The 15,783-nt window shown below is 41.4% G+C and overlaps 1 protein-coding gene across 2 annotated transcripts in view; it reads right to left on the bottom strand.

Annotated features, from left to right (window-relative positions):
* CXADR (CXADR cell adhesion molecule) overlaps positions 1–15,659 on the bottom strand; it is a 33,630-nt gene extending 17,971 nt beyond the window's left edge. For both annotated transcript variants that reach the window (XM_084505504.1, XM_084505503.1), the window contains exons 1-2: positions 14,953–15,659; positions 182–351 (exon numbers count right to left, since the gene is read on the bottom strand). In XM_084505504.1, coding sequence (XP_084361630.1) covers positions 182–351; positions 14,953–15,205 — 423 coding nt within the window. In that variant the 5' untranslated portion in view covers positions 15,206–15,659. The remainder of the gene's footprint in view (positions 1–181; positions 352–14,952) is intronic.
* Positions 15,660–15,783: the final 124 nt, after the last annotated feature.

Raw genomic sequence — 15,783 nt, 5'->3', positions numbered from 1 at the left:
AACATTCTCATTATTCCAAAACTTCCACTACATTTCATATGACTGGTGTTTTAAAGTTATTTAAGACCACAAGCATCCCACCTTGAAAATTTTAACAAAGTCAAAAAAGTCACTACCAAAATTCATATATTGATTTACTTTAATAATTTAATTAGAACCGTGCAGAAAAGTCTCTACTTACTATTTGTTCCTTCTTTTGATTATCTGTTGGTATCAAGACCCACTCAATATCTAGTGGGCCTTCATCCTCATCCGAGAGTACAAAAGTACATGGTAATGTAACTTTTTCTCCTTCAGCTTTTTCAAACATTGATTGGTCAGCTGGAGTTATACTCAGGCTTCTCGTTAGACCTATAAAAAATACTATGTTTTAAAAATCACTTCACAGTTCCACAGCAAATGTTCTCTTAGACATTACTATATTCTTTCCAGAACAGAATGCTTAAAACCAGTCCCTGTACAACCAAAATGCGTAAGTTACCCAAACAGCTAAAGCCCAATGAAACAATGCACAAAGCACAATGAAAGCCCAGCTTTTTTGGAGTTCATATGTTCATTTAAGAAAAAAGTAAATTTACACCAATTCCTTTTGCAAATCCATTATATACTGTTTGTTCCTGTATAGAAATCAACTTTTAAAATCATTTCAAATTATTATTAAAAATCATTTCAAATTTTCATTGCTGCTTAAGAAATCCTGTGCAGTATGTTACTGAACACAATGCAAAGCTGGGTAGTCTTAGTTTGGAATTGTATCCCATAGGCAATTGCATCTTTGTTTGAAAGGTCTTTTTGTTCAATTTGAGTCCCATTTGAAGCTAATAAATGAAAAGGCTGCTGCTGAAAATTTTGAAGTTATTGAAAACAGAAAATACAGAATATTTCCAATGACACATTTGGAATGAATAAAAAAAAGTCACAAGCTACTCACTCATTGATAAAATGAGAGCATGAAATGGTGACAAAGCCAACCAGGACTGTGGGTTAGATCAAGACAAGTTACTTTGTGATGAGTTATAAGGACTGGTTTATCTAGGAGGAATGGACAAATGCATCCCTTCCAAAAACCTCAGGGAGTTTTCAGATCTGTTTGTCCTTTCTACCAGACTTACTTCTCAAAAAAGGCTATATAATCTTTATCCGTATGGGTGACTACAGAAAACATGTTTCTGAACGGAATTTCCCCACTTCAACCCCATAAAATCATCCACAGTGACCCAAACAGACTTGCTCAAAGGTCTGAAGCAAGATTCCCTTTATTTTACAAAGGGTATAGGCTTCCCTCCTTAAGTGTATGGGAACATACATCACAATCAAGAAGTAGAAACCTCCATTGACTTGTTATGGAAATAGGTTTGGCATTTTTACACCCACTGTTTTGTCCACCTTGCTGGCTATCATGTTCAGGTTTTCAGAGTCATTTTTGTATGTTGAGGCTGCTGTCCATTGTGGCTATGACGTAGTCACTTGGATGTTACCACTACAGCAACACATAAAAGGTCACAAGAAGATTGTCCAGCAAGATTAAGATTGTTTTGGTGCATCTGTAGAATTATAGCCTCAGACATAATAAAAATTACTACAAACAGTGCACATAAGCTCTAACTTGCACTCTCGCACTAGCTCAAGTTACTATTTAACTTGCACTTTTCCATATAGCGGATAAGCTCCAGCTGAACTCTGGAAACAGACTGTACCACAGCACAAGGACATGGACCTATTAGATCAAGTCCAGAGGAGGGCCATAAAAAGTTGATCAAGGTTTTGGAGAACCTCCTAACAGACTGAGAGAGCTGGGGTTGTTCAGTCTGGAGAAAAGAAGGTTCTGGGGATAGCTCATAGCAGCCTTACAGTACCTAAAGGGGGTCTACAATAGATATAAGGAAGAAATTCTTTACTCAGAGGGTGGTAAGGCACTGGAACAGGTTGCCAAGAGAAGCTACGGATGTCCCATCCCTGGAGGTGTTCAAGGCCAGGCTGGATGGGGCTTCGGGCAACCTGGTCTAATGGGAGGTGTCCCTGCCCATGGCAGGGGGGCTGGAACTGTATGGCCTTTTAAGGTCCCTTTCAACCCAAACCATTCTATGGTCTTATGATCCTATGAACACTTGTAGATATTTTCCTCTCTATCCATTGTTTGTTTCATCAATGTTAAACTGACAAGCAGAAGCAGCAAGCATCTTAGTTGAAAGGAGATGACAGAGCCAGCTGGGCTTGAATCAAGCATTAGCACTAGAAGGGAGTGGCAGTTAATACTAGCTGGAGATCCCCTTCTGCAGAACAGACCCCCATCTGCTGACAGATACATGTATGCTGGCAAAGAAGGTTTAGCTAGAGCAGGCGTGCTAAGAGATTGCTTACCTTCCATGACTCTTGGACTATTATCATTGCATTATTACTACTAGTAGTAGTTTTGTTGTTTGTTTAAACTATTACCATTACCTACTTATGCTATTAACGAAGACAACCTGAAATAAGTCAAAACTGACCACAGAGCTGGGAGCAAAGGAAAAGGAGGTGGGAGTGCTGGGGATGAAGGAAGAAAGGCTTGTGGAGAAGCATCCTGTGAGTGAATTGGCTGCAGGATTGGCCAGAAAAGCTTCTACTAGCACATGAGCTGTAAAGAACCAAAAAGGAAGTCAGGGCATTTGTTTTAGTGACAGCCAACATAAGGCAAGATTGAAGTACTCACTGTTGATTCTGCTTGGAGCAGAAGGTTAGATGACTGAGGTCACTCTCAATGCAAACAATTCAGTTAACTGCATTAAAGACCTATATGAAGCTAATGCCCGAAGTGATCAGATGGCGTTGTCTCCAAGCTTTCCCCAAACCTCACCTCCTCCGGTTTCCACTCAAATCAGAAAGATTAAATTTCTGTTCACTCCCCTAGTGTACTCCTCAAAACATAAGAGAATCATCTGTGGCATTTAAGTGATAGTACAACATTATCAGACTGAGTGAAGATCTGTATTTCATAGAATCATTAACGATGGAAAAAACTTTCAAGACCATCTGGTCCAACCATTGCCCTACTACCAATGTCACCCGCTAAACTATGTCCATGTGCACCAGGTCCAGCCTTTCCTTAAACACCCCCAGGGATAGAGACTCCACCACTTCCCTGGGAAACCCATTCCAATGCCTGACTGCTCTTTCTGAAAAGAAACGTCTCCTAATTTCTAACCTAAATTGTTTTGGTTAGTGGAGTTTTATGGATCAAGTTTCAGACTTTTCAGACTATTTTGAACATACCAGAAAGATGGTGATTTCTCAAGTTAGCTATCCCACTTATTCAAAGGTGCTTAGCATGAACTTGTCTGATTTTTAATTACAGCTAACAAATCACTGTGAAGAATAGACTCAGGAGCATGTAACAGATTCTTCCCCCACCCCACAAAAAAAAAACCAAAAAAAAAAAACACTGAAAACTATCAATATAGAAATGCAATTGGGTCCAAACATATATCATTCCCAAATACTTTTTCAAGGAAAAAAAAAAAAACATTTCAAATTCAACAGGGATAGTCAGAAGAATGAGCCTTTGTGAATGGGTAAGAAGAGACAAGTACCATTCCTTGATACAGAATAGTTAGTATTATCCCTTATAAAAGTTTCAGAGAAATGTAAGAGGTCAATACACATCTTGGTTCTGAGCATTTAGATTTAAAGGTTCTCAATGTGGAATTATTTAGTTTTCCTCTGAGAAATTGACCCTACCGCAAGTCACTGACTGAACAAGTTTTTCACATTATTTCTAAAGGAGTGCAAAACAGGATACCGTTTTTCAGGAAACTGTGGAAACTCCTTCTGAGTACTTGGACATACCATCAAATAGCACAGTTTAGCAAAGTACATTATTAAATTTTTAATCTAGGAAAAATGGTGTATTTGATGAAACTTAATGGAAACAGATTTTTAGTATCATTTAAAAGTTTTCAAAACAGCAAACACAACAAATGGAACAGTGCATTCTCCATTCCAACACAAGTAGCAGAAGACAAATTTTTGTTAAATACTAAATGCAGAAATAATAAATATTTTTAGATGAAAAATGTGAAGAGTTCAGCATACACTGGAATTCTGGGCTGCTTGCTTACACAATCTGAAGTGTAAATTTTAGCTTGACCAAAACATTTCTGGCAATCAGATAGCACTATCTTAGGGCAGTGTTGAATAACCCACTGAACACAATCCCTTCCTAAACAGGTAAGGTTAGAAAAGCCATCAGCTGGCACGGAAGGTAAGGCAACAGAAATACAGAGAGGACAGGAGTAGCAGAGCTACACCATGAAGGCAAGACTGCCACCAGGTTAAAACCAATGTCTGAAATAGCAACTGCTACAGAGCGCAACTGCAAAGAAGCACAGACGACTTCTCCATGGAATAAGATCTGAGCTCACGTATCTTGCTGCACTTAAAATCGTAGTTGATCAATATACATTCTACATTTGCATGGTACTTCACCTATACTAGCAGGCTCTCCACAAACTTTATGATTTCCCAATAGCAGCTTGTAAACAGGAAATGTCTGTAAATGCATGAAGGTTTCCTCACAGAATGAGGTCTTCATAAGTATCAATCAGAAATGCAAGCTACAAAATTCACTTAAGAGACTCTTTCAAAGTGTAGTTTATAGATGATGTTTGCCTGCATAGTTGTGATCAGATCTTTCTGCCTGACAGACTTCAGTCTTGAGAATCAAATCCCCACTCATATTACTTCTGATTATGCCTCTCAACCGTAGTGAGTCTCTTATTTTAAGTTAGCTCTAATAGTATAAAGCAAAATTCCCCAACTGCCCCTTTTTCCCCACATCCACCTTGACAAAACTGCATTTCTGAAATAAAACACCATAAAACTTGGAAAGTCAACTTACACCGATGTCCTTACCAACTAGTACCTAACAGAGTGAGTTTCCCACTGCTTACTGGCACAGTCTGACACAAACACTGTAAGCCTTCCTCATGGCGCAAATCCCCATAAGTCACCATCTCACAATCTTCTGCTTCCTGACTACACAGAGTCAGTGTCTTCAAGTGATGACAATTAACATCTCTGCAAGGCAGGGTGCTTCTAACAGAATAACTGGAATAAAAGTTTCCTTAGCAAAAATAAAGTGAAAAGAACATTTGATATTATTCATTTTTAGTGATTTTGATATTACTAATTTTAGTGATTTTACAGCACCCACCATCCAAACCGCATCAGCAAAGCCAGCAGGGCCACAACCTGCAGAACTTGCTTAGGGTTTTTTCCCCCACAGTATCATAACTGACCACACCGCAAACTGAATCCTAGTTTTACCAGTGGGATCCCCAAAGGCCACAAAGCCTAGCTTTAGGTCTGGGTTCTCACAATCTCCCAGCATCTTGCCTCAAACAGAAAGCGTAGCAGTCCATTAAAGTTAAAACTTTCAGGAGCTTGGGCCAGGTGTGCTATGAGGATTTGTTGTGTCTACCTTTCCACATATTAAACCCTAGAACTTCTGGCAAGCCTCAACGCATTGCAAAATCCTGAGAACATCACGTCCCTTAGTCATAATGAGGTCTGAAAGACAGGGTTAACCTTGCCTTAGTTTCTGAGGAAGTTTTAACAGGATTCAGAAAAATCAGGCTGATCAACTTGGGGGTAAACAGAAAATGAAGGGAAGAGAGTCAATTCTCATTTTTCAACCAGCTCTAGTCAGATTTATTTTCTCAACTTCACTGTTTTTACAAAGACATGACTTAGAACAACACGGAAGAAAGGCCACCAAAGAGACTTTTTTAAGCTTAGTAAGCATTATAGAACCAATGGCAAGAAAAAAAATGCAATTTAATTGAAGGACGCACAAAGAAACAGTGGTCTTCCCTTTAGAAGGGAAATTCAAGAGATTTGGAGAATTCTGACGTGAATAAAACTCTAAAATTCTATTTTACAGTCACATACACAGATTCTCGTGAGATGTTTCAGAACAGAATCCAAAATCCCTATTAGCTCAATACACATCTTCTCAACTTTTCTAGTCAGACTCTTAGTCACTGAAGAACCAGTACAGCAACCTCATCTTAGCTAAGAGGAATAAGAGAGGAGGGACAGAAACAAGCAAGCAGTCAATGAACCGTTGGTAAAAACAAACTGTAAAGCTTTTCTAACAAAGAAAGTACTATCCAGCCTGTTTTAAAAAGTTAATATTTAATATGTTCTACAGAGCAGTGTTTGATGCTAACTGTGGCTATTGTACAATGCTACAGTACAGATTTCAAAAATAAACCACAGTTCATAGTAAGTAGAAAATAAAAAACCCACCACCACACCATCTTAGCAAAAACATCCAACACTTCAACCTAGTATTTCTAAAGTTATCAACATTAACAAACTATGCCTTTACTTAAACCTCAAAAAGGCTCTATCAAAAAAGATTAGAGAGAAGGTAAAAACCTGCCTGCCTACTAGCCTAAGTCCACCATGCTGAACACTTGTTAATCCCTGAAGACAGTAGACTCAACATTTGAACAGATGTTCACACCTGCACCTCTGATCTCCTAGGTGAACACTCCACAAGCTAACCAGAGTGACACAACTTATTGAAGCACTTCTACTATGCAGAAAAGATCCAAAGCTTATGGAGCCAGAGAAAGTAAACATCTCAAAATAAAAGCACTAGCCTAGAAAAAGTTGAGATTTGGCTTCCAGTCTTCACTCCAAACACTGTTTCCTCCTTCCTAGCCTATTTAGTCCCAGACTCAATATAGTAGTTCAGGAAAATAAATCCACAAAACAATTTCTGAAAAAGAGATTGAATTTTAGGTAGATAGGATTAGTAGAGGCACAATGTTAAACCTTTCTCTTTCACATTTCATCTCAGCTGCCTCACCAGTAGCAGGATGAAGCTGAGAGATCAAACTCCCAGAGATGTGGTCTGGGTAAGATTTTGGGACATGCCGTACACAAACTGAAGCTGTTTATCAGCACAGAGGAAGTTTCTGCCATAAACTACAAAGAGAAAGCTGATGAAACAGCAGGAGCACTTAAAGCACAGCATGGGAAAAAATCCATGTCAGAATGATCCTGGCAAATTCTATCACCTGGACAATCAACTACACCCCTGCTGGGTCTCCAAACAGTGGGTTTGTCTTTCCAAACTTCACTTCATCTGAGCAGCCTGGGTTGGGAACACCACTTACTGGAGGCACACTTACCATGCAAAATCTTCAGTTATGCTTACTCTCAAAATAACCAGGGTGACATCACGGATTTACTTTCTCCCTGCTTATTTCTGACTTCTTATCTGCTTCCATATTAAAGAGGACTCTGCTATTAAGAATAAGCCTTATTTTTCTTTTTACTATCCAATCCCCAGACTCATAGAAACATGGTTTTCAGTAGCATAGAACCTAAAATCTGACCAGTTCCAGAAATGGAGGAGTGTTGCCAGCCGAAGCTCCTGATTTCTGCAGAACATCTCAAAAACACTGATTCTGCTTCAGAATTCCACAAACACCATCTTAAAGGTATCTGCTCTGAACAGAAACTGAAGCAATCCTGCATTAGCCTAGGCTAAGAAATCTGACAAAATAAATCTATTCAACAATAACCATTAAGTTACTGAATTTCTACCTGAGTTCACCTGAATCCACAAATCCTCTGTCAAGTTACACAATGGAAAGGAAGAAAAACTGCAGTAAAACCAACAGGAAACAGGCTAAGCATACTGCCTTTCTGAAGACAAAAATATTCTCTTTCAGTCTGGACGTTACTTGCAATAGAAGAGTTCTGTGGCAGGATCAAACAAATAAATTGCTCTAATTCATGTATAGTTGCATACTCGAGCCCCAGTTTAAAGCATACTGCACAGTAACTTCAGAAGTTATTCTTTCTCCCAATCTACTGACTTTTTTTTTTAAGCTCTAAGACTCAAACAGAACTACAAACAACCCTAATCCTGTAAATACATAACATGATTTTTATTTCATTCCCAACCACAATTCACTGAAATCAACTGGAATAGCTATGCAACAAAGGAAATCTTAAAAAGCATGGGCTAAAGCTTTATTGATCTTTTACTTGTCTCCCTCAAGTTTCACTTCTTCCCTTGATATCCCATTTGATTCTACCCCATGTTCCTTTCTTTTTCCAACTGTCCTTGTGCTCCTAACTTGCTCAGCACATTCTTGAAGCTATTCCTGTTGCTAAACCCAAAGTCATTAGCCAAGTATCCTAGCAACTACAGCAGCAGATGACCTTACTTAAGAGGGACGTACTTATCAAGTTGGGAGCGGGAGAGTTCGTATCTCATTACTGAAGTAAAGGATATGCTTGGGGGATGGGGCGGGTGGGCAGCCACACATAAAAAGGGAAGGGCTATTATAATAAAAATTAGGATTAAGATTAATTTTAAGCATGGGGATACTGTTTAGCCCAACATCTGTAGACCACTATGAATTCTGAGTTTTAGTGCTTGGTCACGTTCAAATGGTCATGTACAACTTTGCTCAACCTCAAGTATTTAGGAAAAGGCAACCAGACGACTTCGAACTTACTGAGGTCCTGCCTTCTCATCCTCAGTTCTGACTGTCACCTCCCTTTATGCCAGTAAAACACTTCATGCAAAAAAGCACAAGTTTCAGTAGCGCAAAGCCAGACACAGAAAAGCTGAGAGGCTGCTGTAGCCTCGGAAAGGATTTTCTTACACTGCCATGATGCCCCACCCCATAGAGAAATTTTGCGTTACACCTACACCAGCCAAGCTGCTGCCAGCTCTCAGAGTAAGCAGCAGGGCTCATCCCCATGCTGCACAGCCACAGAGTGACTTGGCTTAATGAACTCATCCAGTAAGAAAATAACACACTCCAAAAGTCCTCTGTTGTACCAGCTGAGTGAATTCAATCATCAGCTGCACAGCACTGACTCTGACAGTAGGAGAGGAAGAAGGAACCCAAAACCACCACTGAAGCAGCAACAACCTAGATGGACACGTGCAGTCACACCAGATGTAACCACATCGTATCTGTAACACACCTAGGTGTAATGTGAAGCTATACCTTCACACTGCACTTAAGTGGCATTAAGGAACCATCACGACATAGCATTTAGAAGGGTAAAAAGAAACGGTGTCCAACCATTACAGAGATTTTTTTCAAAAACAAAACAAGAAAAAACAAATCCTGACACTCCTTTCTTATCCATACAAAACCCTGCCTCTCCTCTACCAGTCCACACCAACTGCAGCAGCTGGTTTGTGCTTTCAGCCCTATGAGTCACATGTTTTCCAGCTACCCAACTGATACTGAAGGGTTATACAGCCACTAAGCAATCAAGTCACATGGTTCATTTTATTTTTTTTCCTGCCAATTTGATGGCATTTAAAAGGAAGATGAACGAAGCAGTCCTTTTGCAGTGTGAAAGCATTAGGCACATCTGTTAGTCAATGCATTAGGGAGTTTAAGTACAATCAAGCACTTAACTGAGCAGCCATATTACTTTCACTTGAGTAAAGAGGTTTGGGCTCTTCCGAGCTAGTGAGCCACGTTTTTTCATAGCACATGCAAGTTTTACATCAAGATTGAAAGTTATTTTATTCAGTAGTATATTTTTGTTGCTTTGTGAGTTGTCTTTGTTGTTGTGGTGGTGTTTTAGAGTAGCTGCTTGTTTTTGCCTCCCTCCTCCCCACTGCAAGAAATAGCCAGAAAGGAACATGTTCAAAGAACTAGAATATCCACCCTAAATAGACAGAAAGTTAATGAGTCATTATATGTATACATATGCATTATTTTATAGGTCTTAACTGAGAGGGAACATTCCTCATAGGTTAAGTGGTTAATACATCTAGAAGGAAAAAACAGAAAATGCAGGATCTGTAGATATATGAAATTTCAACTACCTATACAATATCACTCCACACTAGTTAAAACAGCTGTGAATTTAATAAGTTTTCATCCTTTTTCCTACACACACCCCAAATATTTCTTGTTGATTAATCATCTTTCAACATGCCAAACGTAGGTTTTAGCTGCAGGGCATGAAAGATACAACTCTATGTGCTACATCACAAAATAAAAAAAAAAAGGTAGCAGCAAGCAGAACTGCAAAACTTGTGACCATTGAGCACTTCAGATGCTTCTCAAAAGCAGCTAAAGGAAATCATGTCACTGCTGAACAGCTCAGGACTGGCTGCAGCCTACAGCCACCAGAGCTGCAGATCCCACTTGTCTATCACACTGCAGTTTTAAAATACGCAATCCAACAAGTACATGACATCCAGAAACAACTTTTTACCCTTCACCCACACGAGTTTGAGGTTACAGCTGATCCTTTGCTTACAACTAAGACTAGTGATCCCACTGAGTTGGATCCAGAAACAGAACAGGTAAACAGTACAACCTTATAAAACCTTACAAAAATTTAATGTTTTTCTGACTTTAAACCTCCCTGAAGACGCTCACTTTGGAGCCAGAAGAATGCCAGCTACCACTTGAAATGGGATGCAAAAGTAATCCTTGAGGTAACATCTAGCCATACAACTGACCAATTGCCTGATTTAGCAATGTAGTCAGACTCCCCAAAAAAGCTCTCCAGACCAGGTTTACATATTTTTCTCACGTGGGAGAACACTGATCACACACAATTAGTCTTCTTCCGCCATCTTCCTGGTACTCATTACTGCCCTGTAGCAGGACAGATTGTTGGCACAACTCTTTCTTGTTCCAAATCAGACAACCTTAACTGGTTTAAAAAAAAAAAAGGTAATGTAAGGATTCTCAATTCAGACCCATTCACCCACACAACTAAGACAGTTGTGCAGTAAATAAAATTACCAGCAAGGATGAAGGGTTTGCTATGATCCAGCTCCTACTGAAAGAGGTTAGCTTCACTGCCACTTACTCCCATGACAACAGGCTGAAGTGGCTCTTCTAATAACCAGTCCCTGTCAGATGCAAACTAGTAAAAAGATGAATTTAAATAAAAGGCAGCATAAGCTAGCTAACTGTGTATTTAGCCAGCAGTGACTAAATTGATGTAATTGGCAGGGGAGGTATTCTTACAAGCTGCTGAGCCACACAACTGTTGAAATTTATTTAATGTTTCACACAGCATCTAAAAGCTTCATGAAATGAATCAGAAGTTGCAACATGAGCAAAAAGGGAGTCCCTGACATTAAAAGCTTATGAACACATGCAAGCAACAACAAATGATGAAATTAGTTAGACAGTACTATGAATCAATACTGGTCCCAAAAAGCTCTCTGTTGCGTATTCATCTCCTGGGTCACTGTGGCAAATGAGTTTTAAAACACTCCAATAGAAAGACAGGTCCAAAGATGCTTACAAGGTTACAAGGAACTTCTTGAAGCATGAATGGAATCAAAGGCAAAACACAGAAGTACTCATAAGAAACTTTTTTTTTTTTTAAAAAAAAGGAAAACAGCAGTGAAAGCCAAAACAAACAAAAAAAAAAGTCATTTATATAGAGATAAAACTACCACTGCTGAAGTGGAATCTGGTTTGGAGAATGCTGCGACAAGCACTGAAAGTGAAGACAGGCAGACAGGCAGCTGATGCTTGATGCAACACAGGGGAAGCTAGCAAGGGGAGGCAGCCAGAGGAGAGCAAAGTGACAAGCTATAATCATTTTTGCAGCAGCACACTGAATGCATAAAATACTCTCTGATAAACAGAAGATTAGATAAAGCAAACTGATTGTAATTCAAATCTCAAGGCTGATGTCACAACAGTAACTAATTAAACCCAATAACCTCAGCTATTGCTGGTTAAAGTTTTTCATATGACTTGAAAATACTATTATTTGGGAAATCTAGGAAAGGAGAACTGAACATCATTTAACTGTCCACTGACATGAAAAGCTAAGAAGAACTTGAACCCTGCAAACTGTTAAAATTATTCCTCAACTGACCAAGCATATACAGCTTAGCAATAAAGAGACTAGGATGGGAATGATCCTGTGGTATTGAAATTCAAAAGTCAAATTCAGATCCTGGTGCTGCATAAAAACATGAACAGGCTTAAGTTCCTTCTTACACATACTTGGCGAAGTGTACCAGCCACCAAATGCTGCCTGACTTAGAATGCATCAAAAACAGTTGCATAACCATAAGACCTAACAAAATGATCTGCCAGTGGTAATAAATCACCACCTCCTTAAACCAAAATTCTGCATTATCCTTTGGAAAACAGTTTAATATACATTTTCTCATTAAAAAAGTATTCAGAAGCTGGAGAGTATATAATTTTGATTAGCCTTCTAAAGGATTTGTTGGTGACAGCTACCAAATTAATTTAAAGAGAGCTTGCACATTTTGGGAACCCCCCCAACTACTTGAAGCAACCAATCATACTTAACCAAAATACGTAACAACAGACCTTGCACATGGCCATCAAGTTTCACTTACCACAGTGCTTGGAGTGCATTTTTAGATAGAGAAGAATTAGCAACGTAGCTTTAGAAAAGGTCTCACAATTACAAAAAGTGATTCAAATATGAACTCATACTGTATGACCACAAGACAGCCAAAGACTCAATTTCACTACCCCAACCAGTTCTGTGGTCACATTGCAGTAGCACCAACTCAAAGAGAAACCACCATGAGTTATTTATCAGTTGCACAGCCAAGTAACACAGAGGCAGTTGCTAGAATCAATGCAGGACTAGTTACAATGATAGGGTAGAAGAGGACGGTTCTCCCCTTGTGTCCCAGTGTTCAAGGATGAACCCCTTCCCTCCTGCAAGGGAAAGAGGAAGTTCCCAATTTGATTATTTATGACTGAGATATTGACCTTAGCAGAGAGATTAAACCCCTGAGCTGGGTTCAGGGACAGCTTACACCCAGACACCTCTCTCTTTCAACACAGAATAGCACAGCATGGTTGCCTGCTGAGGGTCTATTTTGTACAGTCAAGAGAAGCCTCCTGGTTTATACAAAATCAGTAATTTTGAGTCTTTTACTATTAGCAAGGTGGAAACAAGGAAAGTTAGACTTACAGAAAAGGAGGGGAAAAAAAAAAATACAACTTTCAGTAGAAGCCCTGAAGTACCACAATAAATTACTCCGCTACCACAAACTCAAGCAAGGACTTGAGCAGCTAGACCATGCTCCACTGCCAGCAGCTTTTACACAACAGCACACAAATGGCTTCTTCTAACTTTGGTCCATACAGAGAAAGGCAACTTACTGCTCTGTTTCCTCAAAGGAAACACCGTGCATCTGGACCACTGACAGAAATATTAATTCTATTTAATAGAGAAAAATAAAAACAAAACACAAGGAATCCCTGATCAGCTCCAATGATGAACTATTTTTTTTTGTTTGTTTCTTTTAGAGGACTATGAAATCTGTGCATCATTCAGGCTAGTCATCCAAATAACCATGCAAAAATATTCCTAATCAAAACACACTATGAATATATTACTTTAGGAAGTCATCCAGTTTCACAGTGAAGTTTGAAGACACCTGTAACACTTCAGTAAAGCTGGGGCGTGAAATCTGGTTCTGGTTTTGCATTTCATCATATAACAATTATCTCTAGTTTTATAGCAGTGTAACATTTGATACCTTAGCAGGGATCCAGCTCATTTACAGCATATGCAATAATTGTGCTCGAGACAATCTTTTTTCCCCAGCTTTTGTTACATGAAGTGTTTCAGTACAAACCTTAATCACTAACCCAGACACTAAATACTTGTGATTCATAGTTCACGCACAACTTCTGCTTAGAGAAAGCGAGTTAATGCAGAACTACCGATATCTCTTTACGCATGAGATTAGAGCCCATCATTCTGTTAAACAGGCAGAATTTTGATCCCATGAGTAATTTCCCCCATGACATCAACACGGCATTAGCATTTCAACAGGAAACAGAATCTGTCCTCCTGCCAGTGCTGATGCGTGCTCTGCTGTAGACCTTAACCTCCTCAGGTGTTCTGTCACCTTCCGCAGTTTCACATAAATTCGGGCCACCTCTAGGCAGAACACAACATGTTTTTCGAAGTCACTTGAAGGAAGCGTTGACATTGCACGCAGTTCAACCGAGTTCATGCCAGCCACCTAGCCAAGCGTTTGCCTACTTTTTTGTTTCAAACAGGCCAGGCATGCTTTTGTTGCTGTTGTTTGACAACATCCACCCCTTTGTTCTCTCCCAGTAAGAAAATCAAATGAATTCGGGTTTACGTGTAATGCAGAGGGCTTTCTCCCACTTCGAATTCCCTCAACTTTCCACCAGAGCTTCCAACCACCCTCACCACCCTCACTGAGTCCACAACAATTGGGCAGCGAGGGCTCGACGAGCCACCCGGCCCCTTCCACCCTGCCACGCCAAGACCAACTTGGCGGCTGGATGCAGGGTCGGGGGAGGCGCTGGGCGCCGATTTCTCTCGGATTTCTGATCAAATTTGATTAAAAGCGCTCCTTTTCGCTCCCATTCCCCCGGCGGGGCGAGTTCCCTCCCCAGCCCCGAGCTGCTGCGCCCGTTCCCGGCAGCCTCGCACACACACCCTACCGCCACCACGTTAAAGATTAATTAAAAAATAAATAAATAAATAAGCAAGATCAATACAATAAGGAGAGGAGCGACCAAAAAAAAAAAAAAAATCGAATCCCGCAGGTCGCCTTCACGCGGCGAGGTGGAGGAGGGAGCCGAAGCGCGGCAGCCCCCCGCCGGCTGGCGGCGAACAAAGCCCGGCGCCGCCCGCCGCAGGGCTCCGAGCCTCGGCCACCGCCCCGGAGCCACGGGGGAGAAGCCGGGACACCGACACCGGCACCGCCACGAGGACCGCGGCCACCGCCCCTTCTCTCAGCCCAGGAGCGCCCTTTCCCCTCTTTTCCCCTCTTTCTTTTCCCTTCCCCTCCATTCCCTTCCCTGCCCTTCCCCTCCGTTCCCTGCCGGTTCCCTCCCCGCCACCTGCCCGCCCGTCCCATCCCGCCCGCCCCGTCGCGTCCCGTCCCGTCCCGGCGCCCACCGGCGGAGCCGAGCAGGGCGAGTGCCAGCAGCAGCAGCACCGTCAACGACGGCGGCGGCGGCGCGAGCGGCGGCTCCATGGCGCGGCGCGAGCGGGCGGGCAACCGCCACCAACGGCTCCGGCCCCGCGAGTCCCCCCGGGCGGGCACCGCCCCGCCCCGCGCGCCCCGCCCAGCAGGTGAAGCGCCCGTCACTTCCGGGCCCTGGCGGCCGAGGTGTGTGGTGGCGGCGGCCGGTGGCTGGGTTGTGTTCATCTACCGTGCACGAGGAGCTACCGCTGCGTAGCAGTCTGATGTGTACACTGCAACGCCAGTGCTGACAGCGGGCATAAAAGGCTTTCTGCCGCTATGGCTTATTCTCGTGAAGGGATAAGTCGTGCTGGTAGCGCGTCCTTTGATGTGCCCCCTGCCCTGTCCGTACTGAGAAGCTATTCCCATAATAAAAATGTTTACGCAAACACAAAACGTTGTTTGTTTCCCTACGCTGTTTTTGACAGGAATTGTGTTACTGTCAATTGTGTTATTTTTCTTTGATGCCCATAATACATAAACTCCAAATACGTTAATATTCTACGGGTGTGTGGGAGATGAAAGCTTAAAAAGCAAAGTCCTCTCTCCCCTTGTAAATTTTAGATCGAATGAGCAGCTAATCATTAGGGTATTTTCCCGACTGCTTAGCTATAAAGGACGTGTTGCTCCTTCCATTCAGTCAGGGATTCCTAGTGATGCAGGTGGTGGTGTCTCCATTTCTGCTGGAGTAATGAAGGCATGAATATGAGCTAGCATCTTTCAAAATGGTTGGCTGCTGTAAAGAAAGCTGCAGCTTTTACCTA

The sequence above is a fragment of the Aythya ferina genome, assembly GCF_964211825.1.
Source record: "Aythya ferina genome assembly, chromosome: 1".
Taxonomy (NCBI): domain Eukaryota; kingdom Metazoa; phylum Chordata; class Aves; order Anseriformes; family Anatidae; genus Aythya; species Aythya ferina.
This window is presented reverse-complemented; position numbering and strand designations above follow the sequence as displayed.